Genomic DNA, 22256 nt, shown 5'->3' with positions numbered 1-22256 from the left:
TTCTTCAGTTAGCATGCTTTATGTTCATCAGTAATGTGCAATTCGTGTTGTTCCAGAATCATATTTTCTGCCGTCATCTACCCACCTTCCACTAAGTTTTTGTGTATGATCTGTTCACAAATTATATTTTTGTCATAACTTATGATTAAAATAAAGCAGTAAATTCACAGTTCAAGAAGAATTTCTGTTGTGTAATGTTTTACACCATCCCGTGTGAAGAATAATAAACAAATTGTTACTGATATTATTAATTTTGTTGCTTCAGTTCTTTTAATAATATTCATATTTAATTTATTCTAAACTGTCAAGTTGCAGATTTATTGCTTGTTATTTAATTTTCCCTCTTCTACTGCAGTTGAAAGCCTGAGCTTTTCATGAAGAAGAAGCAGGAGGAGAAGGAGGAGGAGGAGGAGGAGGAGGAGGAGGAGGAGGAGGAGATCATGATGAAATAATAATAGAGCACACATGTTCCTTTTTGTTATTCATAGAATATAAATACTTTAAATGCTTAGATTTTTATAACCTTGTTACACAAGCTCTGTTGATCTTTGAGCAAAAAATCATGTGCCATCAGGAAATGCTCAGCTTAGTGACGCCAAGAAATTGGGGTTTTATGTTATTGCTATAGAGCATTTTCTTCTTGTTGTTGTGGATTATTTGATATGTAAAATTAAATATTTTTTGTCTTGTCTAATTTGTTTTCATTATTACACTGGTGTAATTATTTAATTAAATGAAGACAACCCTTTGCAGTATCATAGAGGTAGGCTCTGACTGTAATTAACATTTTACACTAGAATACTAATGAAATACAATTTGTTTTTCAAAAGTGAGATTGTCTGAAATAATTCAGGTGATATGGCTGTAACTGTGAAGTTTGAAGCCTTCTGCTGTACTCAGGAATAAATCAATATTTCCAACAGTTTCTTGGAAGGGGGGGGGGGGGGGGGGAACGCACCCTGCATGTATGGATTTTAAAGGAGCCAGTTGTAATTGGGAGCTGAAGACTTGATTTGTTTGAAGTATAAATAAACAGTTAGAAACAAACTTAGAGCATAGCTAATGATATTTTTGTAGTGTAGTATACTTTGTGTAATGCTGAGCATATTGTAACAAGACTAGACTTTCAAAACGACATAATCTTGTTTACAAAGTAGTTACCATGGCTTCTGTGCTAAATATTTTATCCACAATGCATTACAGTAAGTGTAGCTAAGTAAGGAAAATTCATTCAACTGTAGAAATCAGTGTCTTGGTCACATATTAGTTTAATGAAGTTCATAATCAGTTTCAGATTTTTAACCTTATTTAGATCCAATGAGCATAGCACTGACATGTAGACATGTGTAGACCTCCATGTCATTGCTGTAATCTTTGAGCCTAATGATGACTGCAAAGCTGAGACTGGTCACGAATTTTAATAAACTGGTGTGTGATGACGACACTGATTTCTACAGTTTAATCTGTTATAAAGGTAACCAGTCTCCTCTGCAGGTCAAAGTGACCTCATTTTGGTAAAATGAATTTTTTGTGCATTTTGATTTAAGATTCATTGGATGGTCATCATTGTCATTCAGAAGGTACCCTCCGATACAACATAAATGTTTATTTTAAGAACTTTTCCAGAAATGACACGTGAAATGGATTCCTTGTTAAACTGCATGTCTCCATTTGGAGGTAGGATTATTATGCTATATCAAACTGATGCAATATGCATGAACATACCTGCCACTTCTACAAAATTGCTGTAATTATTAAGATATCATACACTATGTGATCAAAAGTATCCGGACACCCCCAAAAACACATTTTTCATTTTAGGTGCATTGTACTGCCACCTATTGCCAGGTACTCCATATCAGCGACCCCAGTAGTCTTTAGATATCATGAGAGAGCAGAATGGGGTACTCCGCGGAACTCAACGGACTTCGAACATGGTCAGGTGATTGGGTGTCACTTGTCATATAGTTCTGTATGCAAGATTTCCACACTCCTAAACATCCCTAGGTCCACTGTTTCCAATGTGATATAGAAGTGGAAACATGAAGGGACACGTACAGCACAAAAGTGTACAAGCCGACCTTGTCTGTTGACTGACAGACCATCATCACACAGGAATTCCAAACTGTATGAGAATCCACTGACTATGGTAGTTAGGTGGGAGGTGAGAAAATTTGGCTGCTCATAAGTCACACATCACGGCGGTAAATGCCGAACAATGCCTCATTTGGTGTAAGGAGAGGAAACATTGGACGATTGAACAGTGGAAAAACATTGTGTGGAGTGACGAATCACAGTACACAATGTGCGATCCGATGGCAGGGTCACGGTATGGTGAATGCCCTGTGAACATCATCTGCCAGTGTGAGTAGTGCCAATAGTAAAATTCGGAGGTGGTGCTGTTATGGTGTGATCATGTGTTTGTTATGGTGTGATCATGTGTTTGTTATGGTGTGATCATGTGTTTCACGAAGGGGGCTTACACGCATTGTTTTGCATGGCACTATCACAGCACAGGCCTACATTGATGTTTTAAGCACCTTCTTACTTCCCACTGTCAAAGAGCAATTCGGGGATGGTGACTGCATCTTTCAACACGATCGAGCTCCTGTTCAAAATGCAAGACCTGTAGTGGAGTAGTTACATGACAATAACATCCCTGCAATGGACTGGCCTGCACAGAGTCCTGATCTGAATCGTATAGAACACCTCTGGGATGTTTTGGAATGTCGACTTCATGCCAGGCCTCACTGACTGACATTGATACCTCCCCTCAGTGCAGCATTCCATGAAGAATGGGCTGCCATTCCCCAAGAAACCTTCCAGCACCTGATAGAATGAATGCCTGCGAGAGTGGAAGCTGTCATCAAGGCTAAGGGTGGGCCAACACCATACAGGATTCCGGCATTATCAATGGAGGGCCACCACATACTTGTAAGTCATTTTCAGCCAGGTGTGCGGATACTTTTGATGACATAGTGTAGTGTCTCAGTTTTGAGTGACATATTGTCCAGCAGCCAGTACCACAGATAGGATAAAAAGTTAGGTTTGATCTTTTAATTGCTTCAGATTCACCAGGTCCTTTCGAATTTTCTTGTTCTAGCCCTAACACCCATGAAAAAAATGGAGCATGTTGCAGAAGTAATGAAGATGACAACTAAAAATATGTGATAAAATGCAGTTATGATTGCTGAAGTGCATTGTTATTTGTGTTACACCTTGCAGTTTCATCAATTTAACCAGCAGTTCAAAAGTGACTGTAGAAGGTTTGCTTGTTTGCTTCAGTTGCAAGGGGGTTGATTTGTATATTCTGGAGCTTATTTGTTGTATATCATGAAAAAAAATGTTACTTACATTTTTCCAACTTATAGTCACCTTGGAAAATATGGTTAATATTGGAAGTCTTTTAGACTAGATTAGATTAGATTCAGTTTTTGTTCCATCGACCCAAAAAATGAGATGATTCTCATGGGTGTGGAACATATCAGAAAGTATAACTACAGTCTAAAGTAAGTCGGGACGCTTCATCTTGATTTTGTTGCCAACTGCGCCAGCAGCACACCAAGAGGTCAGTAAGTAAAACAGTTGAAACGGCACATCATGAAAGTGAAAGCAAATAGTAGTTGTTTATTTTGGATTGTACAATGGTTTTTACTGAAAGCTGAATTTAATGTATAGCCCATCAAATTCATCCATATTTTTCTCCAAAATATGGGAAATCAAAATAAAAGCTACCTTAAAATTTTTTTCCCATCAGTGCAGTTGGAACATGACACATAACAATAGCTTCATAACTGTTGTCTACATGGTTTACTGAATTTATTTTGTAGGCAATTATTTCATTAGATTGCTTACCAGACAAGAAACAGCTGCGTATATATATATATATATATATATATATATATATATATATATATATATATATATATATATATATATAATGATGTAAATAAAATAGAAAGAAACTTCCACATGGGAAAAATATACTAAAAACAAAGATTCCAAGACTTACCAAGCGGGAAAGCGCCGGCAGACAGGCACATGAACAAAACACACAAACACACACACAGAATTACTAGCTTTCGCAACCGATGGTTGCTTCTTCAGGAAGGAGAGGGAAAGACGAAAGGATGTGGGTTTTAAGGGAGAGGGTAAGGAGTCAGTCCAAACCCGGGAGCGGAAAGACTTCCCTTAGGGGAAAAAATGGACCAGTGTACACTCGCGCGCGCGCACACACACACACACACACACACACACACACACACACACACACACACACACACACACACACACACATCGTGTGTGTGTGTGTGTGTGTGTGTGTGTGTGTGTGTGTGTGTGTGTGTGTGTGTAGTGTGTGTGTGTGTGTGTGTGCGCGCGATTGTACACCTGTCCATTTTTTCCCCTAAGGGAAGTCTTTCCGCTCCCGGGATTGGAATGACTCCTTACCCTCTCCCTTAAAACCCACATCCTTTCGTCTTTCCCTCTCCTTCCTGAAGAAGCAACCATCGGTTGCGAAAGCTAGTAATTCTGTGTGTGTGTGTTTGTGTGTTTTGTTCATGTGCCTGTCTGCCGGCGCTTTCCCGCTTGGTAAGTCTTGGAATATATATATATAATAATAATGCCAACTGGCAGACTTATTTTCCATTTTGTAATATCAGACTTTATTGAAAACATAGTGTATTTGGATAATACACTTATTGCTTAAAGTAAAATGTAACCATTAATTTCATTACTGGTGAATTAAAAGACCACATTCATTTGTTTTGTAGGTTTTAAACACATTTCATTGGTGAAAGGACAGTGCAATAATTTATTAGAACTGTGATACTTAAACATGAACAGCAATATTAAAAATGTATCTAATTGTTGGAAATTCAATCAACAGCATTATTAAATAGCTTATAATACAGTATATTCATCCAATAAATGTGGTGATAAAACATTAATTTATTATTTGTGGAACACCATCAAAATGTGACAATAGTAATATCAGAACAACAGATGTTACCAACACACGCTCACTTCAGTTGAAACTCAGTACTGGAATAACAGTTTTGGTACCACCTACTGAAGTGGAAGGGGGCAGAAGCATCATAAAGGAGCATGGTACACGTACAAATTGTGTCACTTAAGTTGTGCAAATAAGTGCAATAAGTAGTTTCTTTGGTATTTTTACATGATCATTAAGGTTGCACATACAAAGTTCTGAAATCAGTATCTGTTTTTGACAAATACCAAGAAATGTGTGTTTCACTTGCAGAGTACTGGTATGTTAAGAGATTAAAATTAACAACTATAACAAAATATACAAATGGTAACTCATACACCACCATCTATACATCCATTTCAGGTTTTGTACAAAATGATCAGAAGCACATGAACAAAATTTAAAAAATGCCTACAGTAATTTGTCATGTCCACTTTTATATCTTATATTTAATTTCCATGGCCACTGAATTAGAGTAATAATTTGTAGAATCCTTATTGATTTCAACAGTTTGTTGGTTCTTAAAAACAATGGAAATTTGTTTTCCTTATCCACTGTAAATGGTTAAACAGCACCATCCCCAGTACAAAAGAAGTAAATCCACAGGAAAGTACATATCCAGTTTTGTGTCATAATGAAACAAAAACAATATGTTTTATGATGGGGAAAGCTGACATTGTTTTTCATTCTTGCATGTGCATAGATGCATAATCAATTTGATGAAACTCCATTATATGAAATCATTCATTATTTTGCCTGTCTCTCAGATATTGCCAAATGCTAAGTCGCTTGTGTGGAGAAATGTTCTCAGACCAACATTGACTGTAACTGAGTTCCTAAACTGTAACTAAAAATGTCCACTCAGTGAGCATTAATTCCTCTTGCTGTTTGCATGGTTGACACTGATTGCAGTGGAATAATGGAAGAAATTGATGTAACTTAAGTATTATCTGTCCCATACAAAAACTGATTATGACGTTGAAAGTAAATAAAGGTCATCTGCAATAAAACCTTGATGGACTTTAACTTCAGATATTGAAACATTCTGGTTGGTTTGTAAAGCTTCTCCGACTACCTTAAAGAATAGTTTGTGACATGTCATTTCTCTCCACATGTGCTGCCAGCAAACATTGAAAGCTAGGAATATAATGAAAATGTAAATAAAGGAAAGAAGAGTGAAAGCTGCTGAATCCAAAAGTAAAAGTACAGCAGTCTTCATTTAACACCCATCCAGCAGCACTGAAACTTGATGACATTACACATATCTGTGGTAAGTGAGAGGGTCACAGGAAGGGTGACATTGTAGATTGCGAGGGGGTAGGGAGGGGGGGGGGGGCGGCGACACATGGATGGATATATAGATACATTATATACATAGGTAGGTAGATTGATTGATGGAGAGAGAGAGAGAGAGAGAGAGAGAGAGAGAGAGAGAGAGAGAGAGAGAGAGAGAGAGAGAGAGAGAGAGAGAGAGAGAGGGGGGGGGGGGGGCATACAACATGCTGGGGGAAATATCAACAGTTACAAGGTTAATTGCATTTCTTTTCTGATCTGGGGCACTGACAACTATAGTGTATTATGGAAGTCTAAAATTGTAAAATAGTGAAGCACAATACAACCAGTGGAGAAAGACTTTAGTCAACAAATATATGAAATAATGCACTTCAGATAAAACAAGCAAGGGGAGGGGGGAGGAAAAGAAAAAAGCTAAAATGGAAAAGGAAATGAAGTCAGGTAGTCCGCAAAACAAAAGGTGTGGAATAGAGTAAATGTGTGATTCAAGTCATTAATATAAATTAAAACAAACAACCATCTGCTTCCTGGAACAAATTCCAGTCTGTGTACTTGTAACCCATGTATGTGCTGTGTTTATAAGAAGAAGAAGAAGGTTTTGCTTGTCTCAGGTACATACAACTTATTTTTTTCCACTTATTTTAACAGTATTTTACCACTTTCATGACAGATCCAAATACTACTATAAAATTAACTATAAAAACTGAAGAACATGGTAATGTGTGTTTGGATTCCACAAATATATTTGGTGGATGTCAGTTTAAAATTCAGCAGAATACTTCATTTGTTTCCAAAATGAAAATTTGTAACATGTTCATTCTCATTTATAAAACATTCATAACTTCTGCGGCACTGATAGGTTGGAGTATTTGGACTTAGTCCAGAAAAACATTGATTTTTTAATGATATGTTGTAAAAAAACTGGTAGTTCCTGCCAGGTGTGAAAAACTCTAAAATAACCAAAGTGAATGCGTTCAACATAAAAGCACATTATATGAAGATGGTATCTGTTCTTTCGGACATGTCCAAAAGAACAGATACCATCTTCATATAGATAAGGCTTACCAGTCAATGGTCTTCTTCACTGTGAACACACTCACATTGCTCTAACTCTTATGGAATTGCTAGATTGACTGCCGTGGTGTGTGGACAGAAAGTTGGAAATGTGGGTCTCATGGGGAGTGTGCCAGAGATAAGTCCCTGTAGAGCACTATCCTCTGTGTCCTCAATGGCTCAGTCGGATAGAGTGTCTGCCATGTAAGCAGGAGATCCCAGGTTCGAGTTCTGGTCAGGGCACACATTTGTCCCCGTTGATATTTATCAATGCCTGTATTTCATTGTAATTTCATTTTAAGAGCATATTTGTCATTCAGAAGGTGGGTTGTATCATAGATATAAACAACTGATCTCACAAAATCACGAAATGATAAATTTCTGTACATGTAAAGTAAGTTTTTAGATGTACATAATATAGAACGAGGACAGTAGACTATGTCATGTTCATCCATATCAGCATCAGTTGGGACAGATCCTGAATAATACCATGCCACTGCTCAGTAGTTGTGGTGTGCCATAGATGTGTCAGAATGTTGTGGATGCAGTATCCTGTTGAAAGGCCTTTTTCAGACAGCAACAATTATGGCTCTGAGATGTCTTGCGCATAGCTTCTGGCTATCACACTGTTGCACCCCATTTAGGGCTGAATGCCAGATGTGCAATGGCTGAGTATAAGGTGGTGGTGAATAGTGAGTCATGCTGCAGCAGCCATGATTGAGGCATTCATCAAAAGGGATTTGCTGTGATTCTTAAGGAATGTATAGAGAATTGAGGAGGACTGGAACCAACGTGTTTTGTGATGAAGCCAGATTCTGACAAAAGACATATCTTTAAGCATGACATCGTGTGTCTCAAACTTCCATTTGCAGCACTGTGATGCATACAGAATCAGTAGATCCGTTTGCAACTTGTATGTACAGTATGTACACATAGAAACATCATTGCATACTTGTATCACAGCATATATTCAACTCTAGAGTAAGGGTGATAAAGCCTCAAACCGACAACACTTTTTTATAATAAACTATTAATCCGCCATGATATTATATTAATTAAATATTTGTTACATTCACAGTACTGTATCTTTTACAAAATTTCAGGCAGTACCAGATACCACACATGCACAGTTATAATGTGATTCAAGAAACGAATTGTCAGTCACCAAAAATTAAAGTTCTTTGATATATCTGAAATTTGACAATTCCCTCTGGTAGTCAAGTACATCACTTCCACTGATATTGCTGACAGAAATGTAAGACCTTGGGCTCCTGAGATAAAGTATGTTTTTTTTAAGTAATGAATGTCTTAAAAGTAATACACAGTAGGGAATATTATTTTGTTAGGGGTCTATTTAGTGCAGTTCCTTCAACATCTGTTCAGGAAATCTAAATATGCCATTCTTAGAATGGCTCTCCTGTATGATCTTGTCTGGAATAAGTTCCATATCTGAAGACATTTTGTGAGACTAAAAATGTAGGCAGGCTTTGGCAGCTTTCATTATTTTTAATTTTCCATAACCATCACAAAAATTCTTAGAAATACAAACTGACATGTATATCAGTCACAGTTACGGAAGTGCAGGCTAAATACACTCTGAGCCTCTCAATTTACCAACTGTTACATTATTTTTTTGTTGCAGTTACCCCTCCATTCCACAATCTCTGTTTCACTTATTTATTTCCTGTACTGTGTATAGCACAGCCACCTGAGTTGCAAATTTCTTCACAATCTTTTACTTATCCCTCCTTTCTGCCTTTTCTTTTCTCCTAGACATTTCCAATCATTCCCTTTTATCAGCACTGTTGTTCTGCTTTTTATTTATTTTGAACCATTCCTCACACTCCATTTCCATCCAGAATGAAAGGTTTCATTCCAGTAGCCACCCTTTTATTTTTCCAGAAGCTGTCAGATATTTTAAATTCTCTCTCTTGCATGCCATTCTGCATATAATTTGGAGGAACTCACCATTATTCTCTCCATTCCCTCAAACCCAACTTATAATCCGCATTCCTGTGCAACTCCCTCGATAATGAATTTTGTTATGTAAGACTGACATTTGTTTCTCAGTTTTTCATCTTCCTGCTGTATCTACAGCAATTCCTCCTTTGTAAATACAATTCTTCTAACTCTCTTTACTGTAAAAAGAACTAATCAGTATCTTGTAAATTTATTCAATATTTTGATCTCCAGTGAAATGTTATTGAGGAGCATAATAGAAAGGACTGGTTGTGAGCTGCACCTGAACTTACATTTATGTACCCTGATCTTTGTTGCTGCTTCTACAATATCCGAGATAGTGTTGGTTTTCCAACAATCCACAATTTGAGCAACTTATAAAATTAAAACATCAATACTGTACATATGGTAAGATTAGTACAGCTACTGACATCCATACTTTATTATTTTATGGCATCAATTGTCTGGATACACAGTCATTTGAAAATTTTCCAAATTACTGGTTTAATTCAACATACATTTTAATCAAACAAAACACATTTTGAAATAATTATGGCAGTGGATGTTAATGAAATGCACACAAGTGTTCTCCAGAAATGTCAGTGTTTTCGTTCATTTTGCTGATGTGTGGATTTTGAAATAAAAAGTGAAAATGATGGAAAGTACTCAATACAGATCCCAGAGTTTATATAGAATCTGGAAGACAGGTATCAGAATAAATTGTTGCTAATAAAGAAAATTAACCAAGGTGCCCATCAGAGCTTAGGGTGGCATGATGCTCCAATACAAATATATATTTTTAAAAAAAAATGAATTCTGGTTCCCCCCAGACATTTCAAACTAGCTGAGTGTGATTTACAGCAGCAAAAGATGAAAAAATTGGATCTGGAGAAGTAGTTCATGAAGTTATAAAGTAGTTACAGAAAAATCTCTTAGCTAATGTCTGTTATGATTACTGTTATTAAATCACTAATAATGTTTGTGCAATAAAGCTGAAATTTGAATGATGAGAAACTTTATTACATGAATTTGGAAAAGACCTGAAGGCTATGGTCACCATCCAGTAGGATAAATCACCTGTTGTTAATCTGACCCAACAAATGAATAATTAATTATCTTCGGGCAAATGTTATCTTCCTCCATTCATATTTGTCACCACTCAGCCCAAAAGTAAGATGTGTTGTGAATGTTTTACTATTTGCTCCACTTATTTAAACTTTATTTAAACATTTAATAAAATGGAGGGATAACATCAACTAATATATACGTGGGTCTGGTTTCTTGAGTTTTCTATTTTTTATTTTATGTACCCATGAGTCTAGATTTTACTTGTAAATGCAAACGAGTGCTTTCTCCCAATAAACGATCCAGTTCTTTTCTGAAAATCTGTCCCATGGGCTTGTGTTGTGATAGTAGCTACATTGAGTATTTTAGAGGGCTGAACATAGAGTATGTGATAAATGAAGATCTTGGCAGTACAAATAGTTGAGGAAAGCCTCTTTCAAAAACATGTAATAAATCTGCCACTAATTTGGAGAGTGTGCAAAGAGTCATGTGGTTTAACAATGCATTAAACCACTTTAAATACACATGAACTTCACAACAGTATTTAACATTTTTAAATTTCACAGAAACATCCATCATGAATTTGGGAAGAAATGTTTAATTACCACAAGCACCTGCATTTTTCTCAAATTGGAGGAAGATAAACTCTCTCTCTCTCTCTCTCTCTCTCTCTCTCTCTCTCTCTCTCTCTCACTCTCTCACTCTCTCTCTCTCTGTCCCATGGCACAAACACAGTTTTCAGTATACTGTCAATGAACCAAAAACAAAAACAGGCATCAATCTCCTAATTATGAAACTGGCCTCTTATCTCTCCATTTACGTGCTGGTTCAATGAACATGGTATCTGATACAGAATTAAATGACAGAGAAAATTTGTACAACTTCATTGTTGTCACAATTAAGCTCTTATTTGATTACAAAAATCTGTGGTAGACTGAAGTAATGTAAATATCTCAAGGTTTTGAAATACAATGTGTTAAGTAAGTGGATGTCAATACACATTCTGCCCCACATATATTCAGTCCGTACACTAATTTCTAGTGTAATAATCTTGCCAAAAAAAAATTACTTGTACCTTCCATCCAATAACTGAGCCCTACTAACGAAATCTGATCTTGGCAGTCACATGACCCTTAGGAAAAAAATCTACTACATGTATGGATCAGTTCAAATTGCCTTTGTACTTCACGCATTACTGGTGATAAAGGCTTATCATACTTTCCCTCAGCACTGGAGACAATGAGGTGTACATCAGTCATCATTGTGAAGTTGCAGTGGCCCTCCGCACAGGCCGGCGCTTGCTGCGTCACTTGGCTGGAGTTGCACCAGAAGGCGACACACCAGTTACCGTTGGCGGAACTGCAGGACTAGATGTGGGTTGCTGGCTCGGGGCAGCTGGCACCGAAAGTGGTACAGGTGGAGGCAGCTTGCAACACACCTGCACAAAGTGTGTGCTGTTACCTATCAACATGAAAGTAATGTTCTCTCTTTGTGTTCACTATAAATGTGAATAAATACGTAATATTCTTTGTTGAAAGATTACAAAGATGCACACAATCTTACACTCAGATTAGGTGCATATTTTTGTTTACTAAAGCCAAACAACAGCAATTCACCCCAAAACTAATTTCTGTAGTACGGTATCTATATGCATGTAGTATAACAGTTACCACAACCATTATGAAATTACTGAAACATTCTAAAACAAACTGCAAAAAGAATTGTGTTGTATTGTGTATTGAAATCGGGGACTTAGAAACAATGGAGAGGCTTCGTTCCACTGTAGCCCTCAGCGATTCACAGCCCCACAACAGGCCACAGCAGTCCACCCGCCGCACACCGAACCCATGGTTATTATACAGTTCGGCCCCCAGTGGAACCCTCCCCCCCCCCCCCCCTCCTCCCCCTCCTCCCCCTCCTCCTCCTCCTCCTCCTCCTCCTCCTCCTCCTCCTCCTGCTCCAGGAAAATCTCATACCAGACGAGTGTAACCCCAATGTTAGGTACAGTAATTATGGTGTATGCATAAGTGGAGACAGTGTTTGCGCAGCAATCACCAACATAGTGTAACTGAGGCAGAATAAGGGGAGCTGCCAGGCAGATTCCTGCTCAGGAAGCAGCATGTTAGACTGTGCGGCTAGCCAGACGGGCAAATAAAACATAATTTTGTGATACCAAATAGTCTGATAACGCTCCTGGGCAATTAGCAGCAGTCAGCTTGCCCTACTTGTAAAAAAAAAAACTGTCCACAGAGTTTGCAATCTGTAAACAGTTTGTAAACTTTTACAGTAACCTGTAAAATTTTGAAAAATTGTGTGTTTAGTTGTTTGCTCAACTTAACCTATGATGATAGTGACACACCGATAGGGAAGTATATCATGTGGCAGAGTGGGGTTACACTTACCAATTTGATTGATTGATTCCATGTCAACTTGAATAGATGATACTGCAGTAGTGAGTTCTACTCCCACATTGTGTGCACTGTTTAACTTGTGTATTCATATTTTACCTTTATGTAAAATTTGTTTCATTTCCCCCCCCCCCCCCCCCCCCCAACATCAATAATAATGGTATCAAGCCTCAATGCCTTTCTATAACAAAAGTCATTTATACGGTGGAACACAATTTAGACACAGGTATTGAAGTTACATTAGCAACAAATCGCCTATTGTAATGGAAGTGATCTATATCTTAGAGAAAAACATTGTTATAAAAATTAATACTGCATAATTTCTCTCAAATATTCAGAGATGTTATAATAGCAAGAGATAATGTATAACATGCTGTAAGTCACAACATGTGGAACTTTTGCAAATCTGTAAACTGTAATTGTAATTTTGTCAATAATTCAAAGTAATGTAGATGGTTATTGGAATGTTATGTAAGATAATGTGGTGGAGAGCACATGGGTGCAGTTTGCATGGTTTTTAGTCAGTTCTGGAATAGTCTGTCAAGACTGATGTAAAGCTCTTTCTGGTCCCAGTTTGATATTGAAATTAAAAATTGTGTGTTGTCCACAGTATTCAAAAAATTAAGGTGTTGCAATCTTCTTCAAACATGTGTAAGAATGTTCAGGCTATAAATGTTGTAACTGCAGTGAAGTTGTCATTGAATTACAGGCGAGTTAGAAGTGGCTCTTGACCTGGAGGAAATTTTTATTATGATTTGTGGTTGACAAAGGGAGGAGAGGTGGTAACATAAAATCCATAATCCCCAAGCCTTGTGCCAAAGCTGTTGGGATGAATACCAAAGACATCACTGATGTCTGAAGAACCTGTTAACTCTATTAAAGGAGGTTGTATGTGAACATTTAGAGATGATAAACTTTTGACCAATTTAATTGGAGATATTTACTGTGTCATAGAGAGAGAGAGAGAGAGAGAGAGAGAGAGAGAGAGAGAGAGAGAAACATCACCACAGTGCAACATGACTGGGATGTTGGCAGACCTTGTACTATCTGGGGCCTTCATTTTTAGCAGTACAACATACCATGTCAAAACTCCCTAGTTGTGTCCAAATAAACCCAAGGTGTGTCCAAATAAACAGAAGAACAGTCAAAAGATATGTAGTTGTTGCATGGAAAAAAGATTATCTAACTTGAAACATATGGACCACATCTGGGACATCTTCAAGTAAGATGAGTATTTTCCCTGAGCTAAGTGGTCGTGTAAAAGGACAGGACTTCTTGCCAAGGCCTTTGGTATTCTCAAGGAGATCTTGCCACAATGTTTAACAACTGTGATCACTATTAAATGGGGTTCTACATTTTACTCAATAGATGTATGTAATTCAAATGCTGATGAGTGCACTGTGGATCACTCCTAAGACAAGTCACTATATAAAAATATGCTCTTTCCTCAGTTATTTCTGAGACACAGATATCTGAAACTGCAAGAAATGGAAAGAATATTAAGTTGACAAATGTTTTTAACATGTGTTTTACTGTGAAGATGGGTCTTTACCAAACCCATAAATAACTGTATGAAGAAATTTAATCAGTCAACATGGGATCTGCACTTCAGAGTACCAGGCAGTTACAATTAAAGTGCAGCTACTTACAGAGGTCCAATGTGGGCTGTAATTATGGCATGTCAGCAAAATTTGTAGAGATTATAATGCATTAATGCAGAACCAGTTTTCAATGGAAAAAAATTTGTTACAATTTTGGCCACCATGTGCAAATCTGGCATTGCGAATGCAAGAAAGATGTATAGAAATTCTATTTGTAATGATTTCGGAATGAGACATCGTAAAAAAGGTGAAACAAATGAGGAGGCATAATTCTGATGTTATTATTAACCACTGCTTACACAGTTTGCTCAATATGAGCACTGGAGATGTTGACGAGATGCTGCATCTGAAAAACAAGACAACAGTCTCATAGAATCTCCGGTGCAATCTGAGCAACGTTTTCCTGCATACTAGCACTCAGATTTGGTAGAGATGGAACGTGTCCATGGTAAACGTGTTCTTTTAGATATCCACAAAGTAAAAAGTCACATGGATTCAGATGATGTTATCTTATAGGCTGCACATCTGGAAAACATTTGGAGATAGCACATTCCTGAAAGACTGCATTAAGCAGATCTTTCACTGGCGAGAAACATGAGGTGTTGCCCTATCTTGCATGAAAACAGTGGTTTCCACGCAGTCGTGTTCTTCCAAAGCATGAATCACTTTCTGCACAAGGAGTTCTTGACAATAAGCAGATGCCACAGTACACCTGGCAGGCCTCTGGCTGTATTCTCTTTAAAGAAGAATAGACCAAGAATAAAAGTACCTGTGAATCCACACCACACAGTCACATACAGTGAGTGCAACGGCTCTTCATTAACAACGTGTGGTTTAAGAGAAACCCAAATTCAGCAGGTCTGTGTATTCACTACACCCTATTGTGCCTTGTTGCTCCACAGAATATTGCCTAGCTACATGTCATCAACTTTGATCCATGCCGGAAACCAAAGAGCGAATTCAGAATGTTGCTGTGGGTCACGAAGTTTCAATTGTTGCACCATCTGGATCTTGTATAGGTACTAGTGTAAAATAGACTGCAAACCTTTCTGTACTGTTGACCATAGAATTGACAATTTTGGTAACACTGCACAAGTAATAGCACTACCCAGGGCACATGCTGCATGGTCAGTCACAGCAGCAGCAGGCAGCAGCAGAATCCTCCCCAAAAACTTCCACAAGTATAGGATGCCTTCCTCTTCCAGGTGCCATACGAAGCTGACTAATGTTTTTGAACTTCATTATCATCTTCTTTAAAGCATTTAATGGCATCACACCTCTTCTCAGACCATTCAATTGACAATACTCTCAATGCAGCACTGTAACAGCTGCTGTTCAAATAAAACAGTTTCATTGACAGTGCACGGTCTTTATTCTCGATAGCCATACTGTTCACTCATATTATAGCTTGTAAAATGATAGTATGGATGTTACACCATCACACAAAGAGCACACAGTACCAGATTTGCACATTGCGGCTACAATTGGAACTAATTTTGTGCTGCATTAACCAAGCTTCATTGCTGTATGATAACTACATCGCACACTGGACTTCTGTGAGTAGCTGTTTTTCAGGAGAGTGTGTGTGTGTGTGTGTGTGTGTGTGTGTGTGTGTGTGTGTGTGTGTGTGTGTGGTGGCACACAATCACAATACCTGGTGGTGACTGTCCCAGTCCTTATGTTGGCAAAAGGCGCCACAGTAGCGTGCCGTATTGCAGCCACTGCATGTTTCATTGGCACGTCGTCCACAGTTCCAGCAGGCATTGGCTGTTGCCGCTGTCGCCCCAGCTGGAGGTGGCTCATCGTCGTCTGTAGGGACGGCCTGGCGGCGTGCCTCTGCCAGCACCTTCTCCACCTTGGCACGCTCTGCTGCTACCAGCTCAGCAGCTTTCGCCTCCGCCTGAGCCACTGCACGTTGCAGTTCTGCTACAGCTTGACGCTTCACCTCATTCACTGCCTCCTCTGTAAATATGGTATGTCATTGTTAATACACAGCACTTCACACTCTAAAATGAAGGGAAAGTCTATTGTTTTGAGCAAAAGTAACATCATACTTGAAAGTTCGCGGGTCATGGATTTTTTTCAAGAGGTACACTGATGCTTGTATGAACTCAAAGTAATCATGGCCACATTATTTAATACAGTGCTCAAGGAAGTTGTATGAGAATTGTACAGCAATTAAAACGGTGTAAATGTGATTGGGAGAAAGCACTTCTTAGCATATGATGATGGAATTGCAGCCCTGTTAGAGTCAGACGCTGAGATTGTGGAGGCAGTTAAGCATCTACTCACAATGCAATCAAAGACAGCCCGAACATTGATGCTGAATAGATGGAAGTGATGGGGCTATCCAGATGAGTGATCCTTGGAGTTCCATTGCAAGTTGAAGATCTGAATTCGGCTAAGGTAGTTTTCTAGTACCCACTTGTAAGTGCCTGTTGTAGCAATCACGAAAGCTCAGTGATGGAGATAACACAGTGGGTTATTAATGCATCAGTACCATTTCAACCAGAAACAGGTAATTACATCACACGCAATATCCACCAAAACGAAATGTGATGGCATTATATGGCATAAAGATCTTGAGTTATACAAAGATGTAAAATGAGAAACTGTTTGTATACAAACAAAGTCTTGAGGAAGGGCTCTCATCCAATGTGATGTGGAAGGCTAGAGTAAAAGGAGGAACCAACAACATTAAAAATAGTTGCAGCAAACAAACATTGTCCAGTAAATGAAAAGAAAAAGACTTCAATGTACAGGACATTTGGTCCACATGCCTGAATGATGCAGAACCAAACAAAAACATACACATTGTTATTTCAAGAAATGTAAGTTGGATGAAATGAAAGGCTAGCCTTGTGTAAAAACACTGACTAACGAAGGTTGTGACCAGAAGGATTATGGGAACATAGGACAAGGAGGTGGCTGGGGTGGAGAGGGGGAGGGATAGCAGGGTAGGGATGGGGCATGGTAAAGTACTGTTTATTAGAGCATATAGGGATGATGTGGAGAGAGAGTAGGGAAGCTAGGTGCAGTCGGGAGTTTAGCAATATATCCTATGCTCCTGTAACCCTCCTGGCTAAACTTTTGTTCGTCATTGTCCTTACCCATCTAGTCCCTTCCCTGTTCACATTCCAGCACTACATAGCCCTGTATTCCACCAACACACCCTTAGTCTTTTTACTTCTCTCCTTTTCTCCTCCCCCCCCCCCCCCCCCCCCCCCCCCCCGTCCCTCAGCCATCCAACTTGCCCTCCGTCTAATCTCACAACTGCACCTACCTCCCCTACCCACTTCCACCTCATCTTTGTACCCTCTCAAAAGCAGCACTTTACCATCCCTCCCTCCCCCAGTACCCTGCTATCTCTCCCCCTCCCTACCCCAGCCTCTTCCTTACCCCCACCATCCAGTTGCCTCTCCCATCATGCACTGCTGCTCACATTCCAGATTCAGCTGCCAGGAACTGTGTTCATGTATGTGTGAGTTTGTTTGCATATGTGTGTGTGTGTGTGTGTGTGTGTGTGTGTGTGTGTGTGTGTGTGTGTGTATTTTTTTGATGAAAGCCCTGTTGGCCAAAAGCTCACATTCAGACAGTCTTTTTGTTGTACCTGTCTGCAACTCAGAATCTCCGATATATGGTATTTTGTTAACTTTTTTTTCATATTTCACTGACAGTCACGTAGCTATAATCTATTCACTGAGAGCTATAATGAAACAAAAACAGTATCACATGACCAATGAAAGAAAGCATAAAAGACTGACAATTGGCATAGCAGATTCAAACACAAGTGATTTTAGTAACAATGCCAGTTACAATAATGTTAAAGGAACAATAAAACTAAGTTCACTCCATTAAGTTGAACTGTTTTCATTCAAATTTATCAGAAAATGCTATTCTCTCTCTCCTCTATAATGGAGTCTAATTTCCACATTTGAGATTCAAATTTTACCTCCACAGGGGAACATTTGTTCCACTCTTATGTAGTCATTGTTCTTACTGGTTGTGCTGACAGTTCTTAAACGCCTACTTTTTCCTGCAATATAGCCTTTGATTTTGGCCCAAACTAACGTGACGGCATTTAATTCACAATGGTACAGAGGAATTTGAAGAACAGTTTTCCCTGAATTCTTAGCCATTTCACCTACTATGTATTTGTTGTGTGCTACTCTTTTTTTTTTTAATTCTAGTGGTATATACCATCTTTGAAAGTGGTATTTTTAGATTTTAGCCATTTTGAAATATCTTGCTTACTGGGATTCACATTAGGAACTTTGTCTTTTTGAGGAGAATGGTATGGTGCATTATCAAGGACAGTAATTGTGTTTTCCTGAAACTAAGGAAGAACAAAACAATAACTGTCTTTTCCTGAAGCCAAGGAAGAACATCTTAAAACCACTTCTCGAATGTGTCAGCACACATTCCTTGTGATAATCTCTACAGTTCTTGGATCTGAAAATCCATAAACAACTTTCCATGAAACCTGCTTTGCTCTCCATGTGTGTGAGAATTAGTCATTTTCCTTTACTCAGTGGAGCATTGTTTCTTGTGGACAATCTGAACAGAAACAATTATTTTGAGGTCTTTATGACACTATTTGCCCAGATGTTACTTTGGGTATGTCCCGCATTCAGTCACATCAGGTCCAAATAGTAAGTGGGCCTTCCATCATCTCTCAACAATTTAATGGTTCGTAGATAATTCCACTTCCATAAAATGATGTCATCTCTATTTATAGCATGTTATTGCTTCCATGCCAAACATATTTAAAATTAATTAATTATTTATAAAATGTAGTTCTCCAAAAACTGCCCATACCTGGATCTTCATTCATGGCAAGAAGAACTTTGTCAATTGTTGGAATTTGGCAAAAAATCACGTACCCTTCTTCGTACTGCATTTCTAACGAAGTCAGCAATGCTTTCTGAAAGCTTCTATCATGATTTTTCTTTTATGGGAGACTTCTGAGAGTGTGTGACGTTTTACTCATTTATCACCTGATACACTCAGGAATGACCAATACCTGTAGATGCAGCTGTTTTGAAAACAATATCAGTCACTGATTGCTCTGAATACAACTGCTCCATTTTATACACATTAAGAGCCATGTGTTTCTCTGCAGAATCTGATAATTTCTTCTTCGATTGTTTTGGTGCACTCAGAACTGAAATGTCACTTTTGTGGACTCAGAACTGACGTGTCAGCCTCACTCACTATATCTGCGGAGGATGACATAGGGGAGTTTAGTCATACAGGATATTAATGGTAAAATGTGGGTACATGAACAATGAATTATGAAACACTGATACTTACACTAATGATCAAATACTGGTCTTTCAGGTGTTATGAACATTACAATTTGATTTTGAGATCACACACTGAGGACTTACACACACAATGAATACAGCTACACTCAGCGAGCACTCCCTGTATCCCTCACCCCTTAATGGCAGCATTATGGTCATGTGCCGTGATGTGTTTACAAGCCATCTCTCATTTAGGTGAAGAGAGTATAGGATTGTGTTACTACTGTAGAGACTCTCAAAAAATTTATTTTGGAAAAAGCACCCCCCACCCCTGCCAACCCCACCTCAAATACTGGAAAACATTTAGGACTATTTAACCCCCTTCCCCCCTCATCCTCACCACAAATACTGGAAAACATTTAAGACTATTTAACCCCCATCTCCCCACCACCCTCACCACAAATACTGGAAATTATTTAAAGAGAACAAGGTACCAGATCTTGAGAGAATTAAATTTTCAATGATACACACTGGAATTAACCCCTTTCCTGAATGATCTCTCTTGCACAGCAAATAGTTCCACTTGAATTAAAAGTTTGTTTTTACAGAAAGTTAAAAGAATGGATGCACAGAATTACAAACCAATGTCACATACATACTGTATTTATGATGAGAGATCTTAGGTATCTGAACATTATGACAATCCTGGAGAAAACAAATGTTCTCTAATGATCAGGAGAAACCACTAATGTGAAGCACATCTTGCTGTATTCATATAAGCCCACCTCCATAGGCACAAACCTAAATTTTCACTGCCAATATTGGTTGCAAAAAATTTTCACTGGCAATATTGGTTGCAAGAGAATGAAAGATTGTGATGTAAAATTCTTGATTACTACACACTGATGCTGGTGTCCTAGACTTAATTCCAAAATCTCCACAGTGTCTTATGGAGTGAGCACATGCAATACTGATGATGATGTCTCCCGAATAGGGATGTTAAGCATGGTGTCACCCTTGGTGCTGTTTGAGAAGAGTAGGCTACGTGCCAGCACCAAGTTTTCACCATCCACCCGTCTCTCACTACCAAACAACACAAACTACACATCACATCCATTAGAGTCAGACTACCCTGAACAAATACACACTAGAAACAACTCTCAAACCCACAGCAAGGGGGCAATAGTGCACTGACAAAGAAACACTTCTTGATTAGATGGCTGAACCTACCCCTCAGTACATCTCAGCCAATAATGCCATGCAGTTCTTTTTTTTTCTTTATTCATACAAAATATTTTGCTTGCAGTACCTGCAGCTAAACATGTATACTCCATCTTCCAAAAGACATTTCACGCTACTCAATTGTCACTGATATGTGCTTGGTTCAATGAATATTTGAGCAATAGTGCCCAGAATGTTATAATGGCTAGTGAATGTTCAGCTGAAACAAAAATAACATTGAGCATGCGAAACACAAGCATAATAGAACCTTTAATGTTCCAAATACTCATTAAAAATTACCAGATGCAGTCAGCTCAGCAGTACTATCAAATGGTTTGCTGTAAAATGCTGTTGCCAACAGGAAAATGCCATCATTAGACAATTATAAGGAAAGACTCAAGACAAAATTTCCACTTGACATAAAGAGTAGCAGCTCTATTTAAATGTGGATAAAAAAAAGCCATGATGCCAATAACAAGAGAAAAAAATTCAAGGTATCCATTTGCAGAATTGCTAAAATGTCTAACATGTCAAATCATTTAATAGTTAGGAGTAATAATAAAAGCTCCACGAAACATAATGAACACACAATAGATAAGGTGAGTGATAGATTTAGATTTGTTGGAAGAATTCTGGAAAAGTGCAGTGCATCGGTAAAGCAAATGATATAGGAGATGTTATACTGCTCCAATGTTTCATTCATTCATTCATTCTTCTTGATATGGATGACAACAGACATTGAAAGAATACAGACGTATGCTTCTTGGGTTGTAACAGGTTTACACGCCCATACAAAAGGGTAACACAGATGCTTGGGAAACTAATATGGGAATCTGTGGAAGGAAGATGACGGTATTAACATGAAACATTGTTACGTAAATTTAGAGTACCAATACTTGAAGACTGTGTGAAAATTCTGTTCCCACCATCATGTTGCCTGTCTGATACACTACCACAGTCAGCCACACTGACAGACATATCCCGAGTCAAGAATGTGTGACTGGTGTGCTACCAGAATTCCACTCATGTTTACAAATATGCAGGAACTATCTGTGAAAATAGTGCAGTATGTACTGCTTACACATCACACTCAGATACACTAATTTTCTCCACATAGTGCTATACATACTGCTGACGGACAGACTACTGTCATTCTTTGTTCTTGGTAATCTTTACTTGTCTGCCACACTATTCTTTATAGGCACTGACTCCTGCAGATGGACTCACCTGCACGACGCTTGACCTCTGCTACGCGCTCCTCCGTGGCGCGGATAGTCTGCGCCATGATATCTGCAGCTGTCCGCTTGATGTCACCACGACCCCAGTCATCAGTTACTACACCGGGCACTGCTCCCCTATGTTGCAGGATCGCCAGTGCTCGTTTTGTCTTCTCCACCATGCTGAGAATGCAGTTCAGCAT

General features: G+C 38.5%; 2 protein-coding genes across 3 annotated transcripts in view; one reads left to right on the top strand and one right to left on the bottom strand.

The window, feature by feature from the left end:
- The window catches only part of LOC126278304 (uncharacterized), a 117030-nt gene extending 116347 nt beyond the window's left edge, over positions 1 to 683 (top strand). For both annotated transcript variants that reach the window (XM_049978318.1, XM_049978319.1), the window contains exon 7: positions 356 to 683. In XM_049978318.1, coding sequence (XP_049834275.1) covers positions 356 to 378 — 23 coding nt within the window. In that variant the 3' untranslated portion in view covers positions 379 to 683. The remainder of the gene's footprint in view (positions 1 to 355) is intronic.
- Positions 684 to 7195: 6512 nt separating this feature from the next.
- LOC126278302 (protein CBFA2T1-like) overlaps positions 7196 to 22256 on the bottom strand; it is a 1072749-nt gene continuing 1057688 nt past the window's right edge. The window contains exons 8-10 of the mRNA XM_049978315.1: positions 22064 to 22256; positions 16024 to 16331; positions 7196 to 11798 (exon numbers count right to left, since the gene is read on the bottom strand). Of these exons, the coding sequence (XP_049834272.1) occupies positions 11667 to 11798; positions 16024 to 16331; positions 22064 to 22256 (633 nt within the window). The 3' untranslated portion in view covers positions 7196 to 11666. The remainder of the gene's footprint in view (positions 11799 to 16023; positions 16332 to 22063) is intronic.

This window comes from Schistocerca gregaria, chromosome 6, assembly GCF_023897955.1.
Source record: "Schistocerca gregaria isolate iqSchGreg1 chromosome 6, iqSchGreg1.2, whole genome shotgun sequence".
Taxonomy (NCBI): domain Eukaryota; kingdom Metazoa; phylum Arthropoda; class Insecta; order Orthoptera; family Acrididae; genus Schistocerca; species Schistocerca gregaria.
Note: the sequence above shows the minus strand (reverse complement) of the source record. Positions and strands in the feature narration are given on the sequence as shown.